At 39.0% G+C, this 13,732-nt stretch overlaps 1 protein-coding gene across 1 annotated transcript; it reads left to right on the plus strand.

The window, feature by feature from the left end:
* The first annotated feature begins 546 nt into the window (after positions 1-546).
* On the plus strand, positions 547-13,526 carry LOC115975672 (protein CONTINUOUS VASCULAR RING 1-like). The gene is made up of 7 exons (XM_031096554.1): positions 547-764; positions 1,857-1,909; positions 4,604-4,713; positions 11,021-11,188; positions 11,278-11,375; positions 12,554-12,680; positions 13,030-13,526. Exons 1-7 carry the CDS (start codon positions 609-611, stop codon positions 13,125-13,127), a joined length of 810 nt encoding a protein of 269 aa, XP_030952414.1. The 5' UTR covers positions 547-608; the 3' UTR covers positions 13,128-13,526.
* Positions 13,527-13,732: the final 206 nt, after the last annotated feature.

Raw genomic sequence — 13,732 nt, forward strand, 5'->3', positions numbered from 1 at the left:
TTGGTGACAGATCATTAATCACACCAGACAGACAGGTCGGTACATGCCTGAGCCTCAAAGCCCAATGTGAATCAAACAGTCTGTGATTAGGAGATTAAAAAAAAAAAACAATTGTGATTAGGTGGTAGACAGCAGGCAGCAGCAAGCACTGCGGCATTGCCTAATACGCCCTTTTTATTTATTTTTTTTCAATTACTATTTCAACACATTTTATTCAGAACTCCCCACACATCACATCCCTCATTTTTTTTTTTTTTTTTTTACGACCACCTGTCCCAGCCAGTCACACCCACATAAAAAAAATAATAATAAAAAAAGTAAAAAATAAAACAAAATTTTGAAACGAAAAGGAAAAAAAAAGAAAAGAAAAGAAAAGAAAAGAAAAAATAAGTACTAGAGTAGTATTGTATTGGACAAGAAAAAGGAAGGAGGTCAGGTCAGACTTGGGAACCTATTTATCTCTTTCTCTATCGATTGGGCTGACTGACTGGTTCGGTTCTTTGCGGTGGAGGAGTTTGAACTCAAGACGATAAATTTCAACAACATAATAAATAAATAAATAAATCAAAAAAGAAAAGAAAAGAGAAAACGACGTCGCTTCGTTTGTGATGGGCGATGACAAATCGGCGATCGTGATGGCCAGCAGAGAAAGAGAGAAAGATCGAGAGCTTCTTATCCCGGTGGCTGATGATGACGTCTCCTCCTCCTCCTCCTCCTCCAAGCCTTCCTCCTCTTCATCTTCCTCGCACCACTCAGGCCGAGAGGTCTTCTCTCTCTCTTGCCCTAGTTTTTTTTTTTTTTGGGTACTTTTCTCTCTGTGTTTGCTCTGATAGAAAAAAACGACTGGAAATTTTGATATTCTTGTTCAGTCTGTGGAGGTTTTCTCTAACTTAATTTATATAAAATCCCTGTTGACCTGTTCTAATACTGCGAATTGAATATGTTTTAGATTAGAATAGCTTCTTTCATGGCTGATTTTGGTAACTAAGTTTAAGGCCGAGTTAAACTGAAAATTTTTAAGTGCTTTAGTTAGTTGATTAAGTTGAATAGGATGGAATGGCTAATGTTTTAATACTTTTGTTCTATTTATGGGTAGAATGGGTTTGATTATAAACTGAAACAGGCTGTGTATGCAAATTCAATGGACATTGAGTAACTTTATTATGCTTTGCATTAGAATCATGCAAACCCCCTTTACAAAAAAGAGCAAGATAAGATTGAATAGGCACTTTTTAGGAAATGTTACAGACATTTCTGGCGGTAATGGGTCTCAGTCATGTTAGAAAACTCGTTTGCATCATGTGATTGAGTTTAAAAATATAGAAGATACACTGAAATTGTTTTTTCTAAGATACTTGTAGTCCTAGCTTTCTTTTTTTTTTTTTTCTTTTTGTTATTATTATTATTTAATTGGTATCTTACACATGCACTTGGTTGGTTTTGAACCAACTACCTCACCATTCACCTTGCTCTTACAACTTACAAGGAGGGCAGATGACAGTTGAGCTAAAAGGCCTAGAGCTCATTGGCGTTTTGTTAATACTTTGATTTACTGCCGTGAATGTTGTTTCATCAATTTAGATTACCATCAGTCTTTTATTCTTGCAGGACTTGATCCCGCCATGGTTAGTGTGGCTCTGCCTATTTTATTTCTTGTTTTAAGATTCCTCCTTTTCTTTACAAACTTTGTTTGGGTAAAAAATGGGTTCCAAAAATTCACTTTTCATAATTATAGTTGTTACATCAAAAATTTTTTGTGGTCTAAGTGCTATGAATCATGAATGGCTGCATCTTTATGTTCCTGTATATCATTAACATTCATCTGACAATTGCTGTATTCTGTATTCACTTTGTAGACCTTTTACAAAGTTGTTAGGAGCTGGGCATCAAAAAAATTCATGACCGGATGGTACGCATTTCTTTCTTATTTCTCCTTATTTTTTGCTTCAAGACATGGACATTATACACAGTATATTTGCTTGGTTATACATTCATACATTCCTATGTATGTAGAGAAGCACATACATTGAAACAAATGAATAATGTGGAAGTTTTTCTTCTTGTTGGTTCATCTTGGTAATATTTGACAAATAAAGAATTTTTTTGGTATAAATTCAAATGTTGATTAAATTGGAGTAATTCTTCATATCATAGTATTATGTTAAAACTATCCATGATTTTATTTATTTATTATTATTTTTTGATAAGTAATGGAAGTCTTATTAAACATAACAAAAAACAGTCCTATGTATGCCAGGGGTGTACTCAGGGAGTAGTACAATCAAACTCTGATATTCCAATGCACTAACATATCAAAAAAAGTAAAACATGAACAGATTGAAAAACAATACTCCAATCCATCAATGTATGAAAGAAAAAATATTTAATCTCAAGAATAGACCATTCGCTTCAATCAAAGCTACTAGCATTCCCTTCCTGCCAAAGACACATTATGCAATGAGGCACTGCTATCCAAAAAGTGATAATATGATGCCTACCAAAATCACTGTGCCATGTTGCTAACAAATCAAGAACCCTCTGTGGCATAACCCACTGAATTCCAAACACTATCCATGATTACATATGAATTGTTCCTTTCTTGAACATCAATTATACAGATGGTGAGTTCTGGGAATTAGTTCTAAATGACTTAGTGGTTTCCTATGGAATTTAGAAGCTTTGGCATGAAGTGATTGTTTAAGATTTGGGCTGTAGGATATTCAATTGGACCTATCTTCCTAAGGGAAACTCAACTTGCCAACTGTTCTTCTCCTTACATATATTGTTGGTTTGGGTACTGCCAAGAGCCTTGTAGCTCAATTAGCACCTCCCCATGCACAAAGTGCTTAGGGGTTCGGGGGGAGGGCTTTGAATTGCGGGGTTAGCAGTATATTATTGTATATATTTCTAACTATCTCATTGTTGGTTTGGGTACATAATATAAATATTTTTTACTATATGGTGGGGGTGGCGCATACTGGCATTCTTTTTTGCACTTTTTTCCTTGTGCTTTTCATCTATTTCATTTCTAAAGTTGCAATTTTGTCCTTGGAGGGGTTATCTTGGAATCTGGAAGTTAGAAGAAACCTCGTTGATATGGATATGGAGATATTAGATATCACTAAGAACAATCACTTGGGTATCGTTCTTGATGATAGTGTTTGGACCCCTAACTCAGATTATATTCTTGCAAATTATTAAAAAATATCCTGTCTAACTCCACGGATGGGCCAAATGAGTTCCAGCACAAGATGATCTGGTACTTCAAACCTCTTTTAAAACTGTGGGAAAAAGACAGCATATCACTTCTTTGCTCTTTTTAAGAGACATCTGGTACTTTCCCCTTGGGACTTCTGGAACTGGCATTGATTTTGTATTTGTGCATCTTTACCTTGTTTTGGCATTGTTGAGCATTTTGGGTGCATTTAAAGCTTCCAAATATTCCGAATTTGAAGTGTTTTGTTTAAAAGATGGAATCTTTGATTTTGACTGGCTGGTGCAACCCCGTAAGGTGGTTTTGTCCATTTATTTGTAATTTTACTTATCAAAAAGGGAAAACGAAAAGTCTTGAGGCTTGCTTAACTTTGTTGTATTGAAAGATTGAATTTTTTGAATATAACCTAGAGTTTTTATTTTGAAAATATAACTAGAAATTGCATTTAAAGCTTCCAAATATTCAAAATTTGAAGTGTTTTGCTTAAAAGTTTGAATTTGAAGAAGAATGTTTCCAACTATTTTCATAAATTGATAATCACCCTTACCTAATGGTCCTAAATGATCAATGTGATAATCACCCTTACCTAATGGTTCTAAATGATCAATGTGATTCAGCAAAAAAAAATGATCAATGTGGATGTGCCTCACTTTATAGTTGTTCCTTTTGGTTGCTAGTAAGCAGCAGCAGCCACTACATTTTTAGCCATCTGCTTTTCATGTGCTATTGATCTTCCATTGGATTGGCCTGTGTGTGCATGTGTGTATGTATGTTGGGATGTTTTCAAAGATGACAATGTGGAAAATGTGTTACGCATGTTCTTGTGAAATGTAGAGTTTCCAGGTTGTCACCTAGAGTTGGTTTTTTGTAATTTACAATTTTATCATAATAAAAATTTAAATGTCTTGACCGGTTCTGCAAACTGGCTGGTGCAACCCCGGAAGGTGGTTTTGTCCATTTATTTGTGTACTTATCAAAAAGGGAAAATGAAAAGTCTTGAGGCTTGCTTAACTTTGTTGTATTGAAAGATTGAATTTTTTGAATATAACCTAGAGTTTTTATTTTGAAAATATAACTAGAAATTGATAATTTTAGCCTCCAGTAAAAAATCTGGAAGTCTGTTATAGTCGGATGAAATGTTTTCATTTATAAATAGGATTCTGTCCTACCGGATGAACTAAGGATCCTCCTACTTCCTAGACTCCTAGTTTCTGTTTCTGATACTAAACTGGAGTTCACAGAGTTGTACTTGGAAAATTTTGTATAGTGTGGTGTTGTTCTTTTTATAAATTCTTTAATTATGTGGTAGCCATAAGAAGCTATATTTTGATGGCCGTGCTTATCATGCCTTTTGCTTTTATCAATGTGCTTATCTTAGCTGTTTTGCAGTGTTATTCTATTTCCAATAGCAATTACTTTCTACATAACGTGGTGGTTTATTCACTTTGTGGATGGCTTCTTCTCCCCAATCTATGCGCAACTTGGAATTAATATTTTTGGTAAGAATACTGTTAATCAGAAATAAATATTTATATCCATCCCTTGCATAGGTAAATGTGTATGAGATGTATTAATCAATCCCCCTCAGAATTGATTCTCTGTGGCATCATTTTCAGATGCATACCTTGTTTTGCCATCTCTGGCTAGTGCAATATGAAGATTACAGAGAAAACCATTTCCCCTTTAAGATAATGCAAGTTTCTAGTTCCATTGGTTTTCAATTGCTCTTAGATGCCACTGTTGATGGAGTGCACACAGACTATTTTATGAACAAATTTCTAGAATATTATATATCTGTGTTTGACAACCATCATATCTTAAATTAAGTTTCTATAACTATCCCTCCCAACCCTTCTTCCCCCCCCCCCCCCCCCCCCCCCCCCCTCCATCCCTACTCAGCCTACAACTATCCCTCCTCTATTTCCCCCTGTACCTCAGCCTCTCAACCTGTCACCCCCACTATTCCCAGGTTTCTTCCCATTACCATTCCCACCACCTTTTGGTTTTTTGCCTTACCACCCTTTTTGTCCACCTTTAAACTCTGCATTGTGGACTTAGCTGTGTTTTTTGGTGGAGCTCAACGTGGTTGTGTTATGGTACCTGCGAGTTCTAACCGGGCTGGGTGGAGCTTGTTTTCAAGAGCATTAGATAGTTTCCTAGCAAGTTCTAACACTGTTGCGGTGGAAGGGAGGATTTCCGGTGGAGCTGCTGGTGGTGGCCAATTGGATGGCGGTGGACTTGATGGGAAGAAACTTTTCAATACTGGCAACCAGCGGAAGTTGAGGAATTTTGAAAATTCTAGAGCTTATTTGGGACATAACGTGTTCAAGGGCGAAGCCGCTGCTGGGTCAGTTTCTAAAAAAAAATTTGTTAGACCCACGCGTGACTGCATGTTCAAAGTGACTACTGACACCATGGCGTTGAGGGTGTCTTTATCTGAAGGGGGTAAAAGGGTGGTGTCTTGGATTAAGCCATTGGACTCTCACAAGTCCACTCCGGATGTCTCTTGGGTGGATAAAGTGAAGTTACAAAGGCCTAAAGCTGTTGGGCCTGTGGTTTTTAAATCCCAAGCCCAAGCCCAAGCTACCTTAGCTCTCCCTTTTAAAAATAAAACCCAGTTAGAGTCTGAACTGTCATGCGATCCTAATGGGTTGCACGATCTGGTTCAGGAGTTGAGTGGGTCAGGCGAGTCTTCAACGGAGCCCGGGGTAGCGACGGTGGCGCCGATGGAGGGATTGGAAGCTCCGTTGAGGGTGAAACCTTCGTTGAGCCCAGCTCCGGTAGTTAGCGCCTCTATCTCGGCGGCTCCCCAGTCAGATCGGGAGCCAGGGGCTACGGCGGAGGCGCCGGCGGCGGGTTCTGAGGCTCCGATAAGGACGAGTTTCCCCTCTAGCTCAGTTCTGGAGGATCGCGCCCCTATCTCGGTGGTTCCCCTGTCAGTTCGAGAGGGTGAGAGGCAGATTGGGGTTGATCCGATGCTTACGGTGGACTCCAATAGTTTTGGGCAGGTTTCTCCTTTGAATTTTGTTGGTAGGGAGGGAGTTCCTTGGTCGGAGGAGGTGGAGGACGTTTTCACAGAGTTATTAAGTATAAGTGATAAAGAGAAGTGTGATTCCCAAACGGGTATGACAGAGTCGGTTGCTGTGTATGCCGACGGTATTGGGGAGCACAACTGCAGTCCACTAGAGTGTGCGCCGTTGTCTTGTTGGGTCCCTAGGGTAGCTGAAGATTTGGTGTTGAGCACGGTGGATGAGGTAAGTGAGTTTGATGCATCTAAGGTGGAACACTTGAAGTGGGTGTCTACAATGTTGAAAAGCTTCTGCAAGTTGGTGGGTTTTCCTATTGTTAAACATGAAGCTCATTGTGTGGCTTTATTTCGTTTATTAGAACAGGAGTGTATTGAGGTTGCCAATGGTGGCTGTATTAGGCCACCTGTTAAAGCTGGTCAGAGAGGTTTAAGGGAATTGAGGGGTTTGTTTTCTTCAGTGAATTATGATGGGACTGTCTCTCGGAATAGAGGTTCGTCGTCAGGACTAGGGGCTATTGGTAGTTATTAATGTCTTTACGACTTCTTTCTTGGAATGTTAGGGGGTTGAATAACCCTCAGAAGAGAGAGGTTTGTAAGAATCTTTTGAAGGATTGGAGATGTGATGTTGTATGTTTGCAGGAAACTAAGCTTGCTTCTTCAATTTCTGCTCTTGTGCGAAGCTTGTGGGGTAGTCCCTTTGTTGATTGGGCGATACTGGATGCGGTTCAAACATCTGGGGGGGTTTTGTTGATTTGGGATAAACGGGTGGTCGAGAAAATTGATGTATCTGTTGGTCAGTTCTCTGTTAGTGTTCTTTTTAAGGGAGTGTTGGACAGTTTTGAATGGGTCTGCACTGGTCTTTATGGTCCTAATGCTGATCATCATAGGGCTGCTTTGTGGGAGGAGCTGTCCAGGGTTCGGACCAGGTGGAACACAGCTTGGTTTTTATTCGGTGATTTTAATATTATTAGATACCCCTGTGAGAGGCTTGGTTGTGATTCTTTTAATCCAGCCATGTTTGCATTCTCGAACTTTATTGAGAATAATTATTTAGTGGATCTTCCATTGGACGGGGCATCATTCACCTGGTTTAGAGATGCTGAGCCGCAGGCTATGTCCCGTATTGACAGGACTCTTGCTTGTGTGGATTGGGTGGATCATTTTGGGAACGTGTCTCAAAGGGTGCTCCCTCATGTTATTTCCGATCATTGTCCGCTCTTGGTGGAAGCTGGTGGAGTGGATAGGGGTCGCTGTGCTTTTAAGTTTGAGAATATGTGGCTTAGATCTGAGGGTTTTCTCGAGAGAGTTAAACTTTGGTGGGAGGGGTATAGCTTTTTGGGCTCCCCTAGTTTTGTTCTAGCTCAGAAATTAAAGGCTTTGAAAGAAGATCTTAAGAAGTGGAATAAGGAGGTATTTGGAGATTTGGCTTTTAGGAAGAAGTGTTTGTTGGCTGAATTATTGGGTCTAGATGCTAAGGAAGAAATGCGGGGCCTCTCTAATGAGGAAGAGTCCCGTCGAACTCAGGTTAAAGGTGATATTGTAGTTTTAGCTGCTTTAGAAGAGACTTTTTGGAGACAAAAGTCTCGTGCTTTGTATGTGAAGGAGGGAGATAACAACACTCGATTTTTTAATAGACTAGCGAACTCTCATAGAAGAACAAATCACATTAGAAGCATTGTGGTTGATGGGGTCTTATATGAGGACGGTTCTACTGTAAAAGCTCAGGTGGCTCAGTTCTATCAAAATCTCTACAAAGAGCCGGATAGATGGCGTCCAACAATGGATGGATTGGATTTTGATTGCATTGGAGAGGATGAAAGGTTGGCCTTGGAGAGTGAGTTCTCTAAAGAAGAGGTGATCCAGGTTTTGATGGAGATGGAGGGGGATAAAGCTCCTGGACCAGATGGTTTCACCATGGCTTTTTTTAAAAAATGTTGGAGAGTGGTGGAGAGTTTTTGAGCACTTTCATAGGTATTCAGTGTTTGAAAGGTCTTTAAATGCCTCGTTTCTCACTCTAATTCCCAAGAAAAATAATGCTATTGATGTTAAGGACTTTCGGCCTATTAGTTTGGTAGGGAGTGTGTACAAGCTGCTGTCTAAGGTGTTGGCAAATAGATTGAGGGTTGTGCTAGATAGTCTTATCTCTGAGTCCCAAAATGCTTTTGTTGGTGGGAGACAAATTTTGGATTCAGTGCTTATTGCTAATGAGTGCCTAGACAGCAGATTGAAGAGCCATTTGCCAGGGGTGGTTTGCAAATTGGACATTGAGAAAGCCTTTGACCATGTGAATTGGGACGCATTGTTTTACTTATTGGCTAGGATGGGTTTTGGGGTGAGATGGAGGGGGTGGATTAAGGCTTGCATAACTACTGTTCGTTTCTCTATTATTGTGAATGGATACCCGGTAGGCTTTTTTGGAAGCTCTCGTGGGTTGAGACAAGGTGATCCGTTGTCCCCTCTTCTTTTCCTCTTTATTATGGAAGTTCTAAGTAGGCTGCTGAAGAAAACTGAGGATTGTGGTCTACTTCGTGGCTTTCGTGTGGGGCCTACTAACACTATAGGGGTACGCATTTCACACTTGCTGTTTGCAGATGATACCATTTTGTTTTGTGATGCGTCTAGAGATCAGTTGTTGTCCATTAGGCTGGCATTGACTAGCTTCCAAGCTTTTACTGGTCTGAAAGTTAATGCGGGGAAGAGTGAGATTGTTCCTGTTGGGGAGGTTGAAAATATAGATGTGTTGGCTACCATTCTTCGTTGTAGGGTGGGTAGTCTGCCTATGAAGTACTTGGGTATGCCGTTGGGCACCCCTTACAAAACAGCATCTATGTGGAATCCTATTTTGGAGAGGATGGAGAAGAAACTCTCGGGTTGGAAGCGTCTTTATTTATCTAAGGGGGGTAGACTTACCCTGGTGAAGAGTACTCTTTCTAGCCTTCCTACGTACTATCTATCCTTATTTGTCATTCCTGTAGCTGTGGCTGATAGATTGGAGCGTATTCAGAGAAAGTTTTTATGGGGATCTTCAGAGGAGTGTTTCAAATATCCTTTGGTGGCTTGGGAGAAGGTGTGTTTACCGATAGCTTTGGGTGGTCTGGGGATCAGGAAGTTAGTGCACTTTAATAAAGCATTGTTAGGGAAATGGTTATGGAGGTTTGGGCGAGAAGGCACTCATCTTTGGAGGAGGGTTATTGCTTCTAAATACGGTGAGGGTCAAGGGGGGTGGAGTTCTAAAAGTTGTAGAAGGGCTCACGGTTGTGGTCCATGGTGTGGTATTCATGATGGTTGGGAGAACTTCTCCAACCATGTGTCCTTAGTGGTGGGGGATGGCTCTCGTATTCTTTTTTGGCATGATAAGTGGGTTGGAGATAACACGCTTAATAGGCTTTATCCTCAGTTGTATGTGTGTTCTAACGACAAGGAAGCTTACATTTCTGATGTTCTATGCTACCAAGAGGGTGGTAACGATAGAATCTGGAATTTGAGATTTCATAGGAACTTTCATGAAAGGGAATTAGGGGCTGCCTTATCTTTCCTTGAGTTCATTCAATCTCGGAGCCCTAGGGGTAGTGGGAATGACACCTCTCATTGGTGTCTCAAAGGGAATGGCATGTTTGATACCCGGTCCTATTACAATATCATTAGGGGTGCAGTTGATTCCAATTTTCCGTGGAAGGGTGTTTGGAAAGCTAAGATCCCTAGGAGGGTGGCTTTTTTTGTGTGGACAGCGGTTCATGGGCAGATTCTTACTTTGGATAATCTTAAGCTTAAGGGGCGCATTTTGGTGAATAGGTGTTGTATGTGCCATCGGAATGAGGAAACCGTGGATCATCTTCTCCTCCATTGTCCGGTAGCTCACTCTTTGTGGGTTTACATGCTTCAGATCTTTGGGATACATTGGGTCATGCCAGGCTCTGTGGAAAGTTTGGTGTATTGTTGGAGTTTTGGCTAGGAAAATTTAATTCAGACATATGGAATATGATTCCCGGCTGTTTGATGTGGATTGTTTGGACGGAAAGAAATCGGCGCTCTTTTGAGGACACTGAGAAATCCTTGGTTCAATTACAAGCTCTGTGCCAGAAGACTTTATTTGATTGGTCTAGGTGTTGGGGCTTCTCGGAATACTCCACTATCTTAGAGTTTATTTCTTCCCTTAGTATTGCGTTTTAAGTTTTTCTTTTTAGTTGTTTGCTGTTTATTTTGTTTATTGCTTTTCCTTGTGTTCACCATCATGAACACCTTGTATTGGCTTTTGTCTATTTTTTAGTTTGTTTTAATAATATTATTATTACCTATCAAACAAAAATTTCTATAAAATATTATATATCTATGTTTGACAGCTGTTAAATTATTTTCTGAAATTAAGTTCAAAAAAAATGATACTAATTTTAATGCTAGTTTTTCAATATTGGTTACATTGATTCTCTTTCCTGTGAGATCTTTTGTTGCTAAATTTTTTTTTTGTATTTTGTGGGGTAAATGAAAAAGAGTTGAAACACAGAGTTTTTCTTGCTCTATCATATTTATTGTTATGGGTAGTTAAGGGGTTACGGAGCTTAACTAAGTAGAAGATGTACCTTTGAAGGGTTCTTATGTTGTTATTATTTTATGTGAGGTGGCTGAATAGCTTCACACATTGAGCAGTTTTATAATGGATCTGAAAACATACTTCTACGGGTTTCACTATGTTTATCAACATGAGCTTTAAACAGAATTTCTTCGTATATATATACTGTATCTTATAGAAGTTTTTACTTGCTCTTATATTTCTTCGACAGGTCTTGGATTTGTAACTTCGATAACATTCATCTTCTTGGTTGGAGTGTTCATGTCATCATGGTTGGGTGCGTCTGTCCTAGGGCTTGGGGAGTGGTTTATCAAACGGATGCCATTTGTTCGTCATATATACAATGCCTCTAAGCAAATTAGTGCTGCCATATCACCAGGTATGGTTTGTGCTCTTGTTCACACCCATATTTTAATGTAATAAGTTTCAATGGGCCAATTTATATCCTGTATCTGTTTATTATTACAGATCAAAACACGCAGGCCTTTAAGGAAGTAGCCATAATAAGGCACCCACGTATTGGTGAATATGCATTTGGGTTCATCACTTCATCCGTCACCCTCCAGGTCTGAAAACAATATATGTAATGAGATTATCATGGCACTGCTTCAATTGAACACCATCCGTTAGTAGTGAAACTATTATTTCCTCACATTTACCACAATCCTTGTAAATTTGTGTGCACACATGCTTCTTGTTACTTCAACTCTGGGACTGTATTTAGGCCTGAGGGTGCAACTCGGTTTTGTTAACCTGAAGAAGCAAACCCAACAGACCAAATCAATTTGGGTTGTGTTGATTTGGATTGAGGTGTTTTTCAGCCTGGCTCCACTTCAGTATGACCTATTAGTTATTAATTGTGTTGTGTGTTCAAACGATTTATCTTTGTGGTACATATTTTGCTTGCATACACTCTTGCATATAATTGCAAAAACTGTACTAATGTATGGAATTGTTGTTGCTTGCCATGCTCTACTCTAGCAAAACCACTTCTAGTGCCCAACTGAATCTCTTAGGCTTGATTCTGTTACTCTCCATTGTTTTTTGTTTTTTGTTTTGTTTTGTTTTTTTTTTTTTTTTTTTTTTTTTTTTTGTTTTTTTAAATCATTGCATTCCAGACTGATGATTGACCATTGTTTCTTCTTCAAAAAGACTCATATGAGTGTGCTTGAATATGCCGTGTCTCCTCATTGGGCCCCCGAGAGAGGGGGTGGTGGTTGTTGTTATTATACTGTTGTGAGTTTTGGATATTTTATTACTCCATGAGGGTGACAACCTTTTTTTTTTTGGCTTAGGCAACCCAATGGTCTCTTGACAGGGCTTGCATGCATCCCTTGAAGGTTCCCCTATAAATATGTCACCATCTCTGGTTTAAGAAAACAAATCTCACATACAGAAAATTCTGAGAGTTGAATATCTGTAATTGGTTTTAGTTTAACTCTCTTTGCCCCAATTATTAACCCCCTTTTACATTGAACTGTTAGTTTATGCATCTAGGAGTATAGTTAGTATTTCATATTGAACATAGCTTATATATTTGTGAACCTTGGATATGTCAATGATTGAAGCTTCTCTTGTAAAAAATTGGTTATTGATCCTTGGTTGCTTGTGTGATTTAAACATGCCTTACACAAATTGAAAGCTGTTGGAGAATTGAATCTTGAATAATTGGCAAGCTGAGCTATGCTTATCAGAAATTCAAATAGGATCTATACTGATCTCCTTTTTAAATCAATTAATGCAGAATTATTCTGGAGAGGAGGAGCTATGCTGTGTCTATGTTCCAACAAACCATCTTTACATTGGTGATATATTTTTGGTCAATACCAAGGATGTTATTAGACCAAATTTATCAGTCCGTGAAGGAATCGGTGAGGATTCATTTCTTAGATGTTATTTTATGTTAATAATGCAGAGACAGGGAGAGGGTGATTGCTTTTGGCCTGGTATCTCCTTCTGGGCTTTATTGTAACTAGACCATATCTGGAGCTTTCTCCTAATGGCCTAATGGTACTAGAAAGTTCATGCTGTTCATTGCAGCATGAACAAAAAAGGATTTGAAATTCTAGGTACTTTTGTTAAGGAGGGGTTCCCTATTAATATAGTTAAGGGTCCTACAATGAGTTGAAAGGGGGAAAAAATAAGAGGAAGAAAAGTCTCATCCATTGCACTTATCATCTAATTTAGGTGACTTGATTTCTCCTCGTTCTTCAATTGCAGAAATTGTTGTGTCTGGTGGCATGTCGATGCCTCAGATCCTGTCAACTTTGGATACACGGGCTATGCCAGTGGATAGAAGTAGACCTGAAAGAAGTTGAAAGTGAAGCTGTTAGATGTAGTGGCATTGTTTGTCTTTCGCCTTGGATCAAATTCAGTTAGCAGAATCGGTCTTGTGGTAAGGCAGGTGTTGGAATTAGATTGTCAATCTGTGGTGGTTGTAAGTGTCCTATTTTGATGACATATGTAACATTGGTCACCATGTAGCATATAGAATCTAGTGTTTGCTTGAAAATATAGTTTAGTTTATAATACAGGCTGCTAGATTTGTTTGTCTTTAAATTTCTTTTTTCCCACGGCTAAAATTGCTTTGTTTAAATTTACTTTGAGATGAGAGTGCGTACCCTAGTTGCTATTGGAGGATATTCGCCTTGACTTCCTTGGACATAAGTTCGATTTTGTAGATAGAAGATAGCAGTACGTGTTGAATGTTCAGTAAATGATCTCATGTTCTTTCTATGTTCAAGTGTATTTTTTGAGATGCTAATAATCAAACAAGTATGAACTTTAGAAGTGAAGAGAATCAAAACCAATTGAATTTTCTTCAAGCCACCAACATTTTGTAGGACAAGACCTTGGGGCGTATTAACTATTAATTCGCTTCAGTGTGTGTCTACATATGGTTATGTAATCCTCATTTTTTTTT

This window comes from Quercus lobata, chromosome 2 (assembly GCF_001633185.2).
Source record: "Quercus lobata isolate SW786 chromosome 2, ValleyOak3.0 Primary Assembly, whole genome shotgun sequence".
NCBI lineage: Eukaryota > Viridiplantae > Streptophyta > Magnoliopsida > Fagales > Fagaceae > Quercus > Quercus lobata.